We start from the raw sequence: 18,353 nt of genomic DNA on the forward strand, positions 1-18,353 counted from the left end.
GGAAAGACTCAATAAACCTGGTGAGATTTTTTAAAAGAAACTTAAATATCAACCCAAAAAATATATCCACTATGCTTCACCATCTCCCTTATTTCACAGTTAAAAGCAATGACAAAATATTCCCTGAGACTAAAGGGGAGACAACAGATAATGGATACAAGGAATTCTAGTGGGGGAGGCAAATCTTAGGTGATGGTGGCAATCAAAAATTGTCCCATCTTCTATGTTTCTTCAAAGAAATCAATCCCTGCACCTCATTTATACTTGCAGAAGATGTGAATACCTCAGCTGCAGGGAGATTTCATATTAAGCCCTTTTTAGATTCAACAGAGCAAACAATAGCATGAAGAACTGTATTCATACAGACTGTATAGACCTGTAAGGTTTAATACCTGTACTTAAAATCTGTTCACTGGAATAGAAATAAAGTGCTTAGTATATCCAAAACCATTGTAGACCTGGATTTTCACTGCCAACCAACACTGTGGTAAATTTTAAACATTTAATTATTACTATAAACCATTGCAATATGTCTACCTAAGGAAGTAGAGGGAGGAATGTCTAGTGTCAAAAACACAACTCCTTAATTTTGTCCATCACAAAATAAACAAACACAAAATATGATCCTTTCAAACATGTTCTTTAAGCTGTTTTACAGCCATTCACCAGGAGCTGGAAAAACAGGAATCCACAAGAGGACTGCACCACTTAGAAGATCCCACCAACAGCAGACTCATAAACCTAGTAAGTCTTCCAGCTCAGAACACCTTCCTGCTCCACCATCAGACATGCTGTGGCATAGCCCTTGCTGTATTTCTGCTCCTCATAGGCCATGACTCAGTATTCCATCTCCATGAGCAGTGGGCATGCACAAAGGCATTCAGTCTGTTATCTTGCTAGGATAACAAGACCAGTGGCTCAAGAACCTTCTCAGCAGCTGCCTTTAGGTCAGGTCCTGCTCTGGGCAGGAGACACCTGCCTTAGCTTTTGAGCCTCTGCTGCTCTATTCTTCTCCTGTTCCTCTGCTTTCCTCCGCTCCTCTTTTAACTCCTTGTATCTCCATTTGGGAATCTGCAGATAGGGGTCGTCCTTTGCACTGCTCCTCCTTCTCGCCTTTTCTGGCTGGAAGGTGGGTGGAGGAGCCTTGCTGACACGGACTTTGGGGATGACAAATCCCGGCCGGACACTGCTCCGTCGAAGCAGGTGGAGCGGCAGGAGGCTTGCTTTCCTCGTGGCTACTGTGCTCACCTGGGACATTGCAATGCTGATGGGCTGAAGGCTGGCTCGACGCTCCTTCTTCTTGGGCACCACTGTGACTCTGGAGTTCTGAAAGAGCTTCTCGTAGCTGCTAACGTGATCTTTGTCTTGAGATCGGATCTCCTCTGCTCTCTGCTTCCTAAGGATTTCCTGCACAGCCAGTCTGCGTTTTCCCACACAAGGTGGGCTGCCTGGGCACACAGTCCGGCATGCCAGAGCGATGAAAGGACTTCCCAAACTCGTTGTCACCTTCACCATGTGGTCAAGGACCCCGTCCTCTTCTGGGCCATAGAAAGAGCGGAACGAGACAGCTGCCCTTACACACTCAGAAATCTTCTGCAAGCAGGTTTTTGGCTCTGCAGCCCTGGCAAGAAGTTCCTTCATTTTTGGCCATTCTGGTTTATACTGATCAGAAAACTGTTCTGGGCATGGCCTGTCCATCAGCTTCTGCATGACAAAGGCAGACTCTGATCTTCCTGTGAAACAAGCCCATTCCCATGAAGTCAGTCCACGGCTTGGGTCAGTTGCATGAACATTTGCCCCTCAAAAGAAAAAGAAAAACAATTAGTGTTAATTAATCAAACCACCCATATTTCTGTTGCTGTGATCAGAGGTGAGTCAGGCAGATCCCTGCAAGAAAATGTCACCTAAAATACACAATAATATTTGTGTCCAAACAAACATGCAATAAGGATAGATCTGGTTCCTGACTTTATGAACTCCCTATTTATTTAAAACAAGGTAAAAGACATTTAGACTGCATATATGAAATTCTCTTGAAATTACAAATAATGAAATAATGAATTTCACTTGCATTTAATCTTGAATACCATTTTAATATCCCTTCACTTGAGCTCACAAGAAAAGCGTTACAGATATGGAAAGAAAAAATACTTTGCACAGAGATCCTTCCCCATATAGAATAGTGGACTTTGTACAGGTCACTTCCACTTGTAAGAAAGGTCTTAGGCTAATGATCACAAGTTCAATGAAAATATCCACTCACTGCTCACTAAGGGTAAAAACAGCAAATAAAATATAAAGAATTTCTTTAAAAGCATTAAAAATGGGGGGGAAGGCAAGTAAAAAAATTGAGAAAATAGAGAAAACAAAACAAAAAATGTGCAATTCCTGTCGTCTTCTGTCTGAAAGAACCCCATAGACTCAGGAAATGTTGAGAAGATGGTAACAAGGGTGATCAAATATAAGGAAAGTTTCTATAAATGTCAAAAAGTGGATAATGGGTAAGATGGACCTTCAGTCTGAGCCCAGAACAGCTGCTCTCATCTACCTGAGATTATCAGCCCTAAGGAAATGAAGTAATTGTTAGCCAAAATCTTCTGTTACTGCCAAGTGGACCAGCCACAAGAGGCAGCTGGGATACAGGCTACACAGCAGAGTCTTAGACATTTAAAGTGTTATGTCCAGGAAGGACATTATTTCTAGTGGCCTATCCTCCTCCCATTCCCAGTTTATGATATTTATCTCTCCAATTCTGACATCTGTCCCCATCACCATTATTTTTTTTTCAAATATTACTGCATACTTTTCCATCCTTGCATTCCTTTTGATCTCTCCATCTTCCTGTAAGACCCCACACCTTGGCTTTGGCCTTGCAAAATTTTGTTTTGTTTTATTTTGTTTTGATTTCAAGTGGATTTACACTCTTCCAGGGTACTTCGATGCTTGAAGAGAGGATACAAGAGTAACAGGAGGAGCAGACATCCTAGTCTGCCCTATGGCATCCTTCACAACTTCTTTAGTCCTGTATCCACATTCCATGGCAACCAGAAAATCGCAGGGAGGTCCTCCCATGGTATTAGGGTGGGAATGTGTGCATTTGTCAATGAGGGTGGCATGTATCCAGTCCTGCTCAGAGAGAAGAGCTCTGTAAAGGACACAGGAAGCTCAATTCAAAGTGCACCTGTGCAAGAATTGCTGTAGAACGGTGAGCAGCAGCAAGTGGTTTTGGAAGCTGAAGTTGGCAGGACACTGTTGCAAATACCCAGCAGATTACAGCTGGTGAATGCTAAAGGATGCAAAAGACCTGTCCAAAAACTGGTTTGATGGCATCAATTAAAAAGAATCTCAGAGACGTGTCAAGGACTTGTCAATTGGCACCATGTTTTGTGCCTCATATCCAAGTGATCCTGGGCACACACATCTTGATGTTTTACAGTACATGGGTATGAAGGTGAATGAATGAAAGCAAATTGGAGAATGAGCGAATACTCTCTGGTGTCAGGCAGACAGGTTCTTAAGCTGAAAATCCTTTGGTTTATATTCTGCCTTTGAACTTTGACTGATCTCAGAGGGAGCTTTGCACGCTCCAGTCTGCAGACTGTTCAGCAGATCTGCACCACGTTCCCTGGGACAGGCACGGGCACTTTGCCCAGCTGCCTTCAGCATACTGAGCTCTGCAACGTTCAGTCACGGTTCACTCATCTGGCCCTGCAGATAATTTCTGGGTTTCTTGAAAGAGTTTAAAGCCGGGATACAAAGAACATTTGATTTATTGAAGAGCTTCTTTACCAGATGAAGGTCCATTTTCAAACAGCCAACAGATCTTGACCTACACAGATCTTGCCACAAAAGTGACAGTCTATCCCATTGCTTTGCAAGGAGGAGATAACCAGAGATCTTAGGGAAAAACCAGAGAATACCGTGAGATTTTTTTTCCCAGGTGGATTACCTTGGAGACAGCATTTCAAAATAGAATGAGAACTTGCTATAAGGAAAAGCAACCACAAACCAGATTGTGATGGGTTCAGTATAACTTTTCCCACAAAGGATGTTTTGTCATTACAGGAAAATAAAGGCAAAAAGAGAGCACAGGGAAAGTGATAAAAACCTCAGCTTTATTAAGTTAACTCATAAGTCTCTCAGAAAATCCCTAAAGAGAAGATGCTGGAGACACAGATCAAGAATGGATGTGGAATGAGACACTCTAAGCAAAACAGTTGATCACAGTTTAAGTATAATTTAAGTGAAATTTGCAGAAAGGACCACTCAGAGACAGAGCATCAGGGCACTGCAGGAGTCAAGCATAGGGCCCCAGTGGGAAGGCAGAAAGGAGCCAAAGATGAGTAAGAGTCAATCAAATCAAAGAGTTCACAGAGAACTGTGGATTTGAAGAAAGGATTACAAGTTCTCAGAGGCAGAATGGTTTGACGAAGTTCATGACTGCAGAAATTAAAGATAAATCAGTGAGGGGAGGGGAAAAGACATACCAGCACCTGCCCTCCTGCTTCACTAACCTGTTTATGAGCCTCCTTATCCAAAGTTCCTATCTTTGAATCTCTCATTTCAGGCTAGCCTCTTTCCCTGGTCCCTTCTTAACACTTGCCTGAGTCTGAACTCCTTCCCAAAAGAGCTGACTGTGACTGTGGCAAATTATGTGGAAGTCGTTTCCTTGATGAACACATAACAGGCAAGGAATTAATACAGGAAGAACAGCAGCTAAAGGAATTGTCTTCAAATACAAAATTTAATTCTCAGCCTGTAAACAAACAAGAGATATCGACAGCTGCTTATCATTATCTTCAAGAAAATGTCATTTCAGTTCTGATATGGTGCAGCTGTGAGAATCTGGAACAGAGTAGCTCAAAAAGAACAGTATGAGAAAGTGCTCAATGGGGGCTCCTCACCTTTGCTTGGGAGCTGCTCTCATTCAGCTCTGGTCCTTGTCTGGGCTATGCCTGTGCCTGGCCATGTGCCCTGCTGGTCTGGACCCTGACCCACAGACTTAATTTCTTGTTTGACCTCAGACCTACCTTGTCTCTATGAACTTGCCCTTGTCATCATGGACTTGCCTGGCAATCACTGCAGTGGTGCCTGATCCAGGTTATTGTCACCAGCCCTGCCAAGTTCCTTAAAGGAGCACCTTTGTTGATGTTGATGAGCTGGTGCTGTCACCCTTGGCTCACCTCCTTTGAGGAGTAGTCCATTCTTTCTGACAGATGGGTCCCCAGGTGTTTTGGAAACTCTGTCTCAGAAAACAATACTACAGAGTATTGAAATCCCAACCTTTGAACAGAAATCAATGCTGACTTTATACCTTGTATCACAAAATCTCTTTTAAGGCATAAATTGCCATAGTTTTATTGATTTTCTGCATTAATCAGGAGACTTTCCTGAACAAACTTGTCATTCAGCAGAATGTCTTGTCTGGGATACACGAGTGGTCATGTCCCTTTGTAAATGTGATAGCAGTCTTATTGAACTAATTGTCATTTCAGTGCAACTATAGCCTGCAAGTTTTCTTTCAGGAACGATGCACTTGCCACTTGCATTTCTTCTCCTAGAAGTTCCCCTGAAGATCATTTTCAGCACAATTAATTTGAATACACATGCTCCTTTAGGATATAAATATCCTATTTTATTAAGACTTAATGTCCTTTTGAGATGGAGAACTGGCTTCTTGAGTTTAAAGACAGGGGCTGAAGAGGCTCAGGCGTCTGTTACCAGCCCATTTTATGGATGGTGTTTAAAGCCCAGCCTCCAGATCCAGGGCCACTCTGACAACATTACTAAAGCAGCACTGAGTTTACACTGGAGATTTCAGCAGGGCTTGACACGTGAATAACAACCAGCATTTCTGGCTGGCTCTCCTGACAAGTGCTGGCAGTGGCACGATGCTGGCAGAGCATCAGCCTGTGACAAACTGCTGTGGGGACACCGGGCCCCCTTCACCCACTGAGCGCTCACAAACAGCAAATTTACATGTTCCAAAGGCTCCCTCTGAAAGAGAAACGTTATGGCCAAGTGTCTCAGGGTGCCCTAATCTTGTAGTGATTGACCTTGGCCCCTCTCCACAAAGTCAAATTTCAGAAAGAGCAGTCACTTTGGCAATCCAGATCCGACCATCTGTCACACGTTGCTGTTACCTCTTTCCCCATCTGACTGTGCTGAATCCATGCTAAGGCAGCTAGGAAGGTGAGTTATTTTGCTTTGCTGACCCCATGCATTGCCATAAGTAGCTGGCCATCAGCAGAGGTCTCTACCCAAGCCACTGAACAGATACTAGGTTTAAAAACCTCCTGGCTGTAACTTTTTTCTAAACACACATAATTGCTTTGTAGCTGTTCAAGTAAACCCACAGATGATGATGGGTGTTTCCCCTCTATGTTGTCATGCATTTTTACATTTTAATAGTGAATTTTGCTGTTTTATTCATGAAATCAACTTTTTCTACCAAATCTTTTAATAACTTCTTTTACCTTCTTCATATCACTAGTACTTCAATGCCAGCACCCACTCAGTGTCCCTTAAGTCCTAAACTACTTCTAAATCCATTCTGAATGAGAATTTTCCTCTTTCCCTCCCCTCCATTTCACCAGACTGTGCAGTGCTAAAAAATACTCAGATATTAAAACAGGTGCAGGCAATTTACCACACTTCCTTTGTGGCCCCTATTTTGAGCTGAAAATGTGAGGAACTGCAAGTACTCGCTGAAACTGCAATTCAGAAAATCCAAAGTATGTTAACACCCAGATCTTTAGTTGGTAGTTGATCTTTGGTATCCTCGCTGTCTCTGATGCAAAAACAGGCTGATAAAACTTTCTGTAGGCAAACTTAAGATGGAGGATAAAAAAGCCATTTTCTGGCTGTTTAAAGATTTGTTCTCCCCAGTATTCTGTTTACTCATGAATCATGAAAACAAGAAGTGGCTTTTCAGATGCTAGAGGCAGCAATCACAGCGGTGAATTTTGATAATGATACTTCTAGTATAAGAATCAGAATAACAAGTATGGAGTTATTTGCATAGCTAAAAGGTTGTGAAACATCCTTTAGTGACCCAAACAGAAAGAACAAACTTCCCTCAGATCTCTAGTGACAAAAATAGGTCATGACACTATAAGGCAAATTTGACAAGTCACAAAATCATAGGATTGAAGTTTCATTTTAAATGATGATTTATAACACTCACTGGAAAATTCTGAACTAGCGTCTGCATGAAGTATGTGTGAGTCCAGAAAGTTCATCTGTTTCTAGAAGTGTTTGAGCTCTGACAGTAGTTTCATAATTTTTCGTCATAAAAATTTCAAATGAATGATCCAATTCCTAAGCTTTTGTTGTAGAATAAGAGGCTACAGAACCTAGCAGAAAATAACACACCAGTTACCACATCATATTTTCTGTGTCATGTCTAGATTCAAGGTCTAGAAACTGGATACTATGAAATGAAGGATAGTAATATCACTGTACCTAACAAATTCTGCAGCTTTGAATACTCTGATTATTAGGGGTTAGACTCTTGTAACAGCAAAATCACTGAAATAAACTCCTTATTCAAGATCTCTCAATGAAATTGAGCTGTAGGACTCTTGATCTAGACAGTAACAAGGTTTATATACAAGGTTTATATACCTTCTTGATAGTCGTTAGATGGTGACAAAGAAGAAGAAAAGCACTTTGCATACCTGCCATCATCAAGGCTTTCACACATTCTGTTCGGCCCTGCATTGCAGATTTCATCAGGGCTGTGAATCCAAATGCATTCCTCTTCTCAATATCAAGCCCAGGAAAATAGTTCAACAAATAGTTTGTAATGGTTATGTGCCCTTTAAAGAAACGAAAAAGCAGATGAAATACCTCACACAAGGCAGGTGCTGTCTCAAAGATAAATCAAATATCTACTCTTGCAGGTCTGATAACTGGAAAATGCAGATAATTAATAAGATATCTTTTCTTTGCATCCTCTTCCACTCATTGCAGGTCCTCAGCCTCAGGGCTAAGTGGCCCTGACCCGTGACCAGAACATTGGGATAGGAGGTGGAAAACCTGGGTTCCCACCTTCTCTCGAATTGCTCTCCTTTCTGAAAAGTCACTTTAAGGTAAGAGAGTAATTGAAGACCAGAAATGGTCACTCTGAGGTTCCAAAGGAGCCCAGTTTCTTGACCCAGTGAGCAGCACTGCAGAGGGAATCCCTACAGCTTATGAAAGGAAGGCCGATCACCAGGGGCAACTGATTGTAAAGGTTCAGCTTTTTCCCTCCCTTGCTAAATTTGAGCCTCACAAACATGGTGACCTTCATTAAAACGTGCTGGCTGCCCATAGTTGCTCCAGCCAATAATGCTATAAAACCATGCCAAGACTGATACAAGGGAAAGAAATATTTTGTGTAGGATCCCACATTTTTATTTTTCCAGCTGACAGTGTAAAGCTGCTTGTCTACTCTCCTGCAGGTGGAAAATGGGACTGATATTCAGTTTTGGTAGTAAAATAAATTATTTAAGTTCTGTTTCTAAAAGCAACTGTTGCTGCCATTCATGTGCCTTGTATGCCAGGAAAACTGACACACAGTAAAGGCACAGATACAAGGCTATGCTGAGGAGCTGAACACATCTCTGGCTAAATGGTTGGAAGGCCAGTTAAAATACCAAATCTTTATAACTGGACTATCAGATGAATAGCTAGTGCCATTATGACTCATTCAAAACAGTTTTCCCTTTACTTGTCAATCACTTTATGATGCTTTGATGCTCTATGAAATAATGCCGTCTGTAAGGCAGCTGCAACAATCACAATTTCATTAGTAGGAGCTGTAAAAATACTCTCTCATCTCACTCTGCAGACCAGCTGACTGCTGTAATGCATGCCATTCAAATTCATCTAGAAACATTACTGAAGCAGATTATAATTTATACAGGACAATTTTAAAAGTCTATAGCGTCACATCTGGTATAGATTTCATCAGCAGTCACTTTGCACCAGCACAGTCGTCCATTCACTTTGAAAAGCAAGTTAAGAACATCTTTACCAATTAATTTGTGTTGCAGGTGCTACTCTTTCTCTCCTATAATTTTTTTGACTGTTACCTTTCTGAATAACTGGAGACTCCCATGAAACCTGAGCAGGTGTAGCGATCAGATGAGCAACTCCAGAGCCAGAGAAAACCAAAGAAAAAGCTCCCTGTGCCTTGTGCAGTCTGATGAGAATGAAATATAAAGATTCAGCAAACCACAACAAGCTGAACAAAGCAAAAGTGAACTGGGTTCAGGGCAGGATCAAGTGACCAGGTCCTGTTTACTCAATACAGAGGTTTCAGCTTTACTGATTCTATGGCATAAAATCAAATCCTAGGAAGGAATCAGTTGCTACTGGGAGAATCTTTGGACCCAGATTGTTTTGCAGGACATGCTCTGATTCAGTGATGTAGAGCATGTGTCTTCATGAAGGTTTTGGAACAGCTGAAATCCTACTTTTTGACAACAGAAACCCAAGACAAACTGAAACAAGTAGAAATAATAAGATGGAAGATTTTTCAGCAGTTATTACATCACTAAAGATGTTCTTCCCCTTGCCAAAAGTATAATTACAGCAAGAGAAGTTTTTAAAATCTGGGGTTATCCTAAGAATTAATCCTGAAAGACCTTGCTTAACCAGAACTCTCCAGAGGACTAGAAAGGGCCTCAAATGTGACAGAAAAGAAAAAATACCAGCAGTAAAATAAGAAAGAAAATTAAGAAGTTTGTGATTCCCAGAAGTCTTGTGTCTCAGGGATTCCTGAAAACCACTTCAGTTTTAATCTGGAGGATCTTCTGTCCTCTGAGGTTTGCTTCAGATTTCCAGTTCAAACAGATATCAAATTCAAAGCAAAACTCAGAGCTGCCAAGTCTTAGTTGAAACTCTGTCATATACTTTTGATTTGATGCCATGAGGTTTGCTTTGGTCCTCCTATGTCTGCGTGAACAAGCAGCCTGTATCTAAATTGTAAACTGGATGAGCCTCCTGTGATGTAAAATCTGCTGTGAAAGCTGGGTGCAGCTCTAAAATAAACGAGCCTGGGCTCAGCTCCTTTGGTGATACTGAATTCAAAGCAGGTTCTTGCTCTTTGTAAGCCAGATCTACTTCCTACCAGAACTGGCATGCTAAGGGTTCACTTCTTCTCCCTGTGAGCCACATTTAGAGATCAGCACAGATGCCTGTAATAGCTTAATTCACTTAATTGCTGCCACAAAGGAAAGGCCTATAATGATGACAGTATTACCTAATAATCTGTGTAATACAGGCAGAAGGATAAGCTGCATAGTAAGGAAGATGCCCCTGTCAAATAACATTTCACTCCTGAATTGTACCTGCAAAAGGCTTCTGTTTGGCCTGCGGGTAGTGAACGCTTTCTCACAGATGGATGGAAACAAGGACACTCAGAAGGCTTTATCCTCTGGGTGTTTTAGGTGTATGTGTTCTCACGTCTTTCTTAATAAACAGAAACTGGGATAACTTCCAATTTTGTGTTCCCAGCTCTACAGCCTTGCCCCAAACTGGCAGCTGTAACATAAAACATCTATACTTTGTGAGCAAATACAACTCCCTCTGAACACCAGTGCATGCCAGTTACTATACACTGATGTAGCCATGTCCCCATCAGCAGCAGAACTGAGAAAAAAGATGTAATTTTCCTTCTTTTTAACTTTTTTTTAAAATCACTCTCCTTGCTCCCTTTCCTTCCACTTGTTATTTCAATTGCTTGTTTGTAACGATGTCCCATTTTTTCTGCATTGTCCTTGTAATGATGTTTAATGATTTTGCTTCTGCTTCAGTAGCATGACCACCCATTTCTAGGCACCACCTGCTGCAGACTGCAATGCATTTACAGTTCGGGAAGGCAAGCTGTCTTTGAAAAGGGATATTAGATATAGAAAATACGGAGAAAGCAGGCAAACAGACCTATTTTCAAATGTAAAATTTATGCACAAAGCAGAGCACTTTGTGTTTATTTTTCTATACTTATAAGCCTGTTAGGAAAGTACTGCTTTTCACTGATTCCTCCAGACTGTCTTTCTCTGGTCAGACATGCAGAAAACTTCAGCCTTAGATACTTTTGTTGGAGGATGAAAATCTCAAAATCAAAATCAAAATGAGGAACTGAATTCACTCATCTTCTGATACTCTAGCCCTTTAATTTAATCCTATTTAATTCAAGCTGATGCTCATATTTGAGCATCATACCTGGATGGTCATGAAATGGCATGGGCGAGTATGGATTTTGAGCTCCTCAGCACAAGTGAAGAGACCTCTGTCTCATCCCTTTTGGTATCTCTAGCTATATCTACAGTACAGATGCAAACTCTGGAACACAAGGAACAGTTCTTCAGGACCACAATTTTTTTCCCATCCAGTTCCAAACATGATGGCCCACCTGGTCAGTGGATCATAACAAAAATGGCAGCACTTTCTGAAACTTTTGAATAACACCTTAAAAATACCTAGAAAAATGTGGATTTGCTACTAGACCTTCCACAGGAAAAGTCATAGTTTTTGTATAAATAACAGTGATCTCAGAATAATTTATTTTGCAAAAACGTGATTACTTTCACAGCCTGAACTTACCTCCACACCCTCCCCCCTCCCCCCAAGAAAAACTCTTCATTAAGCTTTGCTTTCAGGTCTTTATAGTACACTGTTCAGTGTTACTACTTAACATCCAGCAATAATTGAGCAGCATCTATTGCACTGTAACTCCTCTGGTTGCAATGTTACCTTCACAGTAATATATTAACACTGCAGCAGTATCTTGTGATCATTAATTAAGTAACTGGTGTAAACCCTGTAGCTCAAGATTAGCACAGGTGGGGGAAAACATCCAAGCTGTTGGGGGTTTGTATAAGCTGCTGGTGTCTACAGCCATTTCCAGTTTCTTTTGGGATCAACAGCAAGTTGGCAGAGTCAGTACCTCTGACTGACGGTCAGAGGTCAGTGCAGTCAATGACAACCTGCTAGATTAATTCTGACCTCATTATCATGAGTTATAAAGGTCAAGAAGGAGGCAGTGCTAAACTTTTTTTATTCCAAATTTATATTAGGGAAGATAAATAAGATTAGTGTTTTGGAGACTTTTCCACCTTCTTTGGAAAGCTACTGTACTCATGACTTTGCTATGAATGTGGTTACAGTTCTTTCTTCCAGTACTCAATACCCATCTGGAAGGAACCTTAGCAGAGTTCACTTTCTGGTACAACACAAAGTAAGGTTACTGGAAACTACCTGGAAATGTCCAGTGGCAGTATTATTAAACTGACATAGAAACCAAGCTGTTCAAATCTTTAGATGTGGCTTGTAATGTCCATTGATATTCCCTGATGGAAATTTGTTCCCTTCAGGCAGCCAGTGTCCAGGAGTGAGGACAGAAGCTTCCCACAAACTCTCACAAACATCCCAGGCTCTTCAGCTAGCAGACATGATAAAGACCAGCTATGCACTTCCTTGTAAAGTGACTGCCTTTGCAAAGCACACCTGGAGGATGCAAAGGAATCCAGAGATGCAGAGCTAGGCAGGCCCTGGAACAGCTTTTAGACTACAAAATGATGGCATCCTCCCTTGGAGAAATTTTTCTGGGTTTACATGCTTTAGCACTTTGTGAACATTTGTTAGAGGAAACTAAAGCTTCCCTTAAAGATTAAAGCACAGCCCCTCAGTTTAAACAGAAATAATCAAGTGATTGTTTTCTAACTGAACACTGGAAGCAAGGAACTCTCCTGGGAGCTTCTCTTACATCTTAGTGATCTGTTACACTTGTTCACTGAATATTACCATGGTGGGTGGGATAAAAGAAAACCTTGTGCTAAACTCCAGCCTCCATCAGGATTAACATGGTTAATGTTGATATCAGCTGTTACAACAGGATCATTGGCAAATACTAAATCCTGCTGAGTTTTTTTTTTTGCTTTTCAGCTATGGAATGGATAAAGAATGTCTTAGCAGATAAGGTGTTTCTTAATGATGATACATTTTCCTACAGTCATAAGTTTCTACAGACCCTCTGAGGTAGGTGCAGCAAGCATGGGAGAAAAGCACTAATGCAGCACATTACATGTCCACAGTGTTCAACTGCTGCTTGCCAGAGCAAACACTGGAAAATCAGCTAAAAGGAGCAAAGCACTGTAATACTGCTCACTTGATATGAGATTTTCTTTATTTTTTAAGTTAAAATATTTAAGGCTTCTACCAAAAATGTATAGCTTTTTCTGCCTTAATCTGATGGATAAATACTACTGTAGATTAATTAGTTCAAAGAAAATCAAAACAAACTTACTTGGGAGTGGGCTTGGCCAGAATTATTTTAGGCAGAATACTTTCTTTCAGGGATTTGGAAAAAAAAAAAAAAAACAAACCTAAAATAAAGTAGCCTAAACACACACTCCTCCCAAGACCCTGCATGTAAGAGGTGGTACAGAGAGCCTTACCTGCCTGTGCAGCTGTAATTAGAGCCGTGTTCCCTTCGTTGTCCTGCCAGTTCACATCAAGGTGAGGGCATTGTGCTAAGGCTATTACAATATCCACATAACCTTGGTAACAGGCAACAATAAGACCATTCTGTAAGTAAAATATAAAGAGAGAGTTAGGTTTACCAGACTGAGAAGAGTTCACTGAAGAAGCTTTCCAGACAGCTGTTTCATTTTTATTTTATTTTTTTCCAGAATGAAGAATAGAAAAGTTACCAGCACAACTAGTGATCAGCTCCGGGCACAATGTTCAGATCCAAAACAATTCTTTTTATCTCTGCCCTTTGGCAAGTAATGTTTGATACTCCTCAGAAATACCTAAGAGAGTAGGTATTACATTATACTACATGCAAAGTAACTGTTTATAAATGGCTTATGCTTATATGGCTATATACTCTATACCCAAATGAGAATAAATCTGATTTTATTATGTAATAAAATGAAGCCGGCAGGTAAGATGAACTGGACCTGCTCTGAATATTAATTCTCTGAAAAACAACTGCTTGTTCCATGAAGGGGAACTGGTAGGCAGGATTTGTGTTCATACCGCCTGTTGCTAGCTTTAAATAATTCAAATTTCCCATTAAAACTGTGCCTCCTTTTTTTATAATGATAAATAAAATGAAATTGCTTTTAGAGGTCCTGTTTAATGTGTTTTATGACAGCTGGAGGCTGTAAAATTTCCAGGAGGAAGCCAAGCCAGAAGGTAAACCTTGTAACTACGCTTGGTAGCCCAACAGTGCTTCACTCCACAGCAGCAAACTGACAGCTTCCCTAAAACGCAGCAAAATACACTCGTCATTAATTAAATGGAACCACAGTGCTTAATCCTGGCTGCTCTCTTGACCACTAGGATTAAAGCCATTATCTCCAGTCTTCAGGATTACTTGGGCAGCCCTCGTTCATCTGCCTCGGGCTGGTGGGTGTAGAGGAGGGCAGGCACAGATAAATCGGGGCTCCCTGCTCACTGCACTGCTCAGTGCTCGCTGCTCAGTGTGCCTGAGCTCAGCCTGAGATCTGACTGCCGAAAGGATGAGGGCAGAGACACAGATCTCAAACTGCCTGGTAACCCTGCCTGCCTGCCTGAAATGCACTCACACCAAAGACTTGCACTATGAAAACAGAGTGGCCCACCCTGACTCCTTCATCATTTTTCTCTTGCCTAATGCCAAATTCTCTTTATTTCTTTTCCCCATTACCAAGACAGAGATGTTCACCATATGACAATGGTGGCTTCTGATTCATTGTCATCTTAACTAGTTAGTTATTTATCCAGTTTCCTGTTTCACTGTCATTCTGGGTAGTTCTGTTGGCTGAGGTGGCAAACACACTCACTGAGATAGAGGAGTGATATCTATTCTTTAGGCTGTTCACAGGCTATGTAGGTTATTTCTCAATTACATCTTTCAATAAAATAATTACTCTGCTTTCTTTTGTTCTCATTTCACTCTTGCCCTCAGCATGAAGCAACACCTACCACTGCTTTATAAAGAGAATCTTAATTTCCTTGTGAAGAACCTGTAATACTTCAAAGCCTTCTCTTGAGATTGTACAAAGGATTCTGCCAAAAGTCATGTATTTTAGGGTTTTTTTACTAAAGAATGTACTTTCCTGGCAGGATTGTTCCGATTAATCCAAGTTTTACTGTAACAAAATAGTTTTTAGCTCTTAAGAAAAAAAACATCAATGTCCATTTTGTAAGGACTTGAGAATTATTTCAATTCTTCAATAATATAATTTTTCACCCAATGATCAGGATATAGGTCATCACAACTCCAAAAGCTGTGCAAATTTAAAACACCACACAAGTCATTCAGAAAAATGTCCATTATTTATGATAGCAGAAAATTAAGTTTGCAATTGTTTGGAGACCAAAATCTTTTGACAACAAGAAGAGAGATTCTATTGGTCACTGAAAGAGAAAAAAGGCATTTTTGAAGACAGTTTCAAAAAGGTTGTAAGAATAACTAAAAGTAGCTATCATCGTTAATGGAAAAAAACCCCAAAAACTGCTTCACTCAGTATCTGGAGGATATTTTCACAGTATATTTTCACATAACATTTTTGTGTTCTAAAAATAGTTACCAGACGTTTAAAATCAGGTCATTTTTTTGTTTTCTTTGTAAAAGAGTAAAGTTAAAATATTTTAAAAATATAGTAAAGTATTACTTAAAAATTAATAAAAAACATTAGTTTGGATTTGTTTTTGGTTCCGTTTTGGTTTTGGTTTTTTTTGCAAGAGGTTTTTGCATTATAGTATTGAGGGATTTGTCCTATTTTTAGTGGGTACCTCCATCAGATAGGAACTAATACATCTTACACTGACATTCTGATTTCAGAAGATATGAGACAGAAATTATTTTCAAATCAATCAAACTCACTCACCATTCTGAGTTTAAAAAACAGAAGGATTACTTAGGTGTCAACATTTTCTGAAGTTTATTTTCCAAAGATGTTATCAAAGACTGCTTGCTTAAGGATAAAGAAAGGCAACAGAGAGTAGGAGCTTTCTGAGGGATTACATGATGCAGTAGCACGGAAAATCATCCTTGAAGAATGGTTTTACAAATCTGAACTGGGCCAGATAAGACTATGAGAACCCAATATTCAGTGGAGTGTACACCCAGCAGTCCCTGGTTGAGAAGCAAAACAAACAACGGCATGAGGTCATAAAAACAAGTCCCTTCTGTAAAGCTGATGCGTTTTTTTTCACCCATTGCAGGTGTATGGCGAGGTGGGTGAGACAGACTGCTTGCTGAGGGTCTGCTTTCCTTTGCATTGTGTCAGACTGCAAATGTATCAGATTTGCAAAACCATTGCAAATGTGTCAGATACTGAAATGGGGTGAAGGAGGCCGCAGCTTTACTATGAAAGTTGCAATAAACCTCTGGATTTGATGGTTATTTCCCAAATCCTCATTAAATGATACAATGATAATTTGTGTTATTGGGTTGCTTTTTTCTTTCCTTTGCATCCATTTCTGATCCTATCTCCTGCTTGCTGAAAGCTAATACAAACAGATCACCCAGCATGTGCAATCAGTCAATATCAAAGTGAGTTATTAGTCTGGAATCTTTAAGTTCATATACCAATAAATACTATCATATATTAAGAACTCCTTCAAGAGTCTCAATTAATAAGTGGTACAAAATCACCTCCAGCAAATTGCCTTTTGAAGCGATCAGTAAAGCAGTAGCCTGTATCACAGCAGTCTGCAGGAAAATACAGCTGTGCACTTATGTCTTTTCAAAATACAAAAATAAATGAGGATTTTTTGTTAGAAAATACTGAACCTGAACAATCTGGTTACTCTGAGAAGAGAGCTGACATTAATATTGTACCCAAGGCATCCATTAGTCTGCTCCTCATATGAAAGGCCACAGTGCAATTATGAAATTGTCAGTGTACATTAAAAAACTATATTTTTTAAATTGAATGTTACCATTATTTTTGTCAGTAAGATCAATTCTCAGAAGTATTCACTACTTTTGAAGGCTTTAGGAGAAAGGAAGATTGATAATTCTTAAAAATATGTCCTCTGCCTAAAAGGACTTTTCTCCTTCAACTGCATCCTTTTCCCCTCTCTTCCCTTCTGTATGTCCTCAAACACCACTTATTTTAAATAATAATAAAACTCAAATTATTCCAATTAATATATAGTAATAAACACTATTATTAGACAGTGTAACTGTACATATGTCACAGCATGCAAGCACAGTATCCCTTTTCCAAGGAAACTCTATTATCTGACTTGCTCTCTCCCCATCAGTGACCAGGGCTGCTGCCCATCATTCTCCCAGACCAATGAAACAGATCCTCTGTGCATGAGACGTAAAATATGAAACAAGGCTTGCAATAGATACTATTTCATTTTTCAAATACCCTGCACAGGCTCTGTGTGACAAACAAGAAAGTGTGAGTCATTCATCACACCAACTACATTAACATTTACTGTCATTTTTCCACACAAGGGGAGGCTGAAAGTCAGCTCAGTAATGGTTTTTTTCTAAGAAGAAGCCACAATACCTCCAGGTGTTGGGGGCTCTGTCTTTCCTCTGTGGAATGTTTGGCGTTTCACAGAGCTTTCCCACAGTTTTTCCATAGTATATATCTGATTTTTTGTGTAAGCAGTACAGTTTTGAAAGGTCCCCCTTTGGTTTGAAGTGACAGCAAAATTAGCAATATTTAGAATATATGGCAAAACAGTCTAAGATAAACTACTTGTTTTCTATATATTCTAAATAAAGTATAACTACCTATCATATTTTCTTCTCACAGTACATAAATTAACATAACAGTTAATCAAATGTTGCAACAGCCTCCTCAAGTAGTGAATCTTCTGATTCTGTTTAAAATGATAAATTCTTCATGTGCCTTTGATTTCACGAAAAACTGGAATAGTGCTGCCACTATGATAAAAAACTCTGTTTTTCTCAGCTGTGTTGGCTAGTGACAAAATAACATGTCTGATTAAGTGAGGTCATGGATATCTCAGGGGACAATTTTATAAATCAGATATTATGACAAAATTACTGATGTAAGGCTATTTGTAAGCTAGATCATAACAAATAATGGAGATCACAAGAAATACTCAAGGATCAATATTGAACTCAAGCTGAATAACAAGCAAAACACATACAGCATGCAATTAATTAAGCTTTTATAAAGTTCTCTTCAGGCAACTTATTTTCCACCAAGATGCTGAGAATGAAAACAGCTTATTATAGTTTTTTGCCAATTACCCCAGACAAAAATAAGTCTGGCAAAAGGCTAAATTGGTATTACCCATTGCTCTCCACAAGCATTGTGATAAACAACTGTCCAGTTTGCTTTGCATGCGTCTGTAATGCACTAATGACAATTCTGCAA

At 39.9% G+C, this 18,353-nt stretch overlaps 1 protein-coding gene across 1 annotated transcript in view; it reads right to left on the minus strand.

Moving 5' to 3' along the window:
- Nucleotides 1-948: 948 nt before the first annotated feature.
- The window catches only part of ANKRD33B (ankyrin repeat domain 33B), a 40,960-nt gene continuing 23,555 nt past the window's right edge, over nt 949-18,353 (minus strand). The window contains exons 2-4 of the mRNA XM_062499734.1: nt 13,446-13,575; nt 7,680-7,820; nt 949-1,799 (exon numbers count right to left, since the gene is read on the minus strand). Of these exons, the coding sequence (XP_062355718.1) occupies nt 949-1,799; nt 7,680-7,820; nt 13,446-13,575 (1,122 nt within the window). The remainder of the gene's footprint in view (nt 1,800-7,679; nt 7,821-13,445; nt 13,576-18,353) is intronic.

The sequence above is a fragment of the Cinclus cinclus genome, chromosome 1 (assembly GCF_963662255.1).
Source record: "Cinclus cinclus chromosome 1, bCinCin1.1, whole genome shotgun sequence".
NCBI classification, from domain to species: domain Eukaryota; kingdom Metazoa; phylum Chordata; class Aves; order Passeriformes; family Cinclidae; genus Cinclus; species Cinclus cinclus.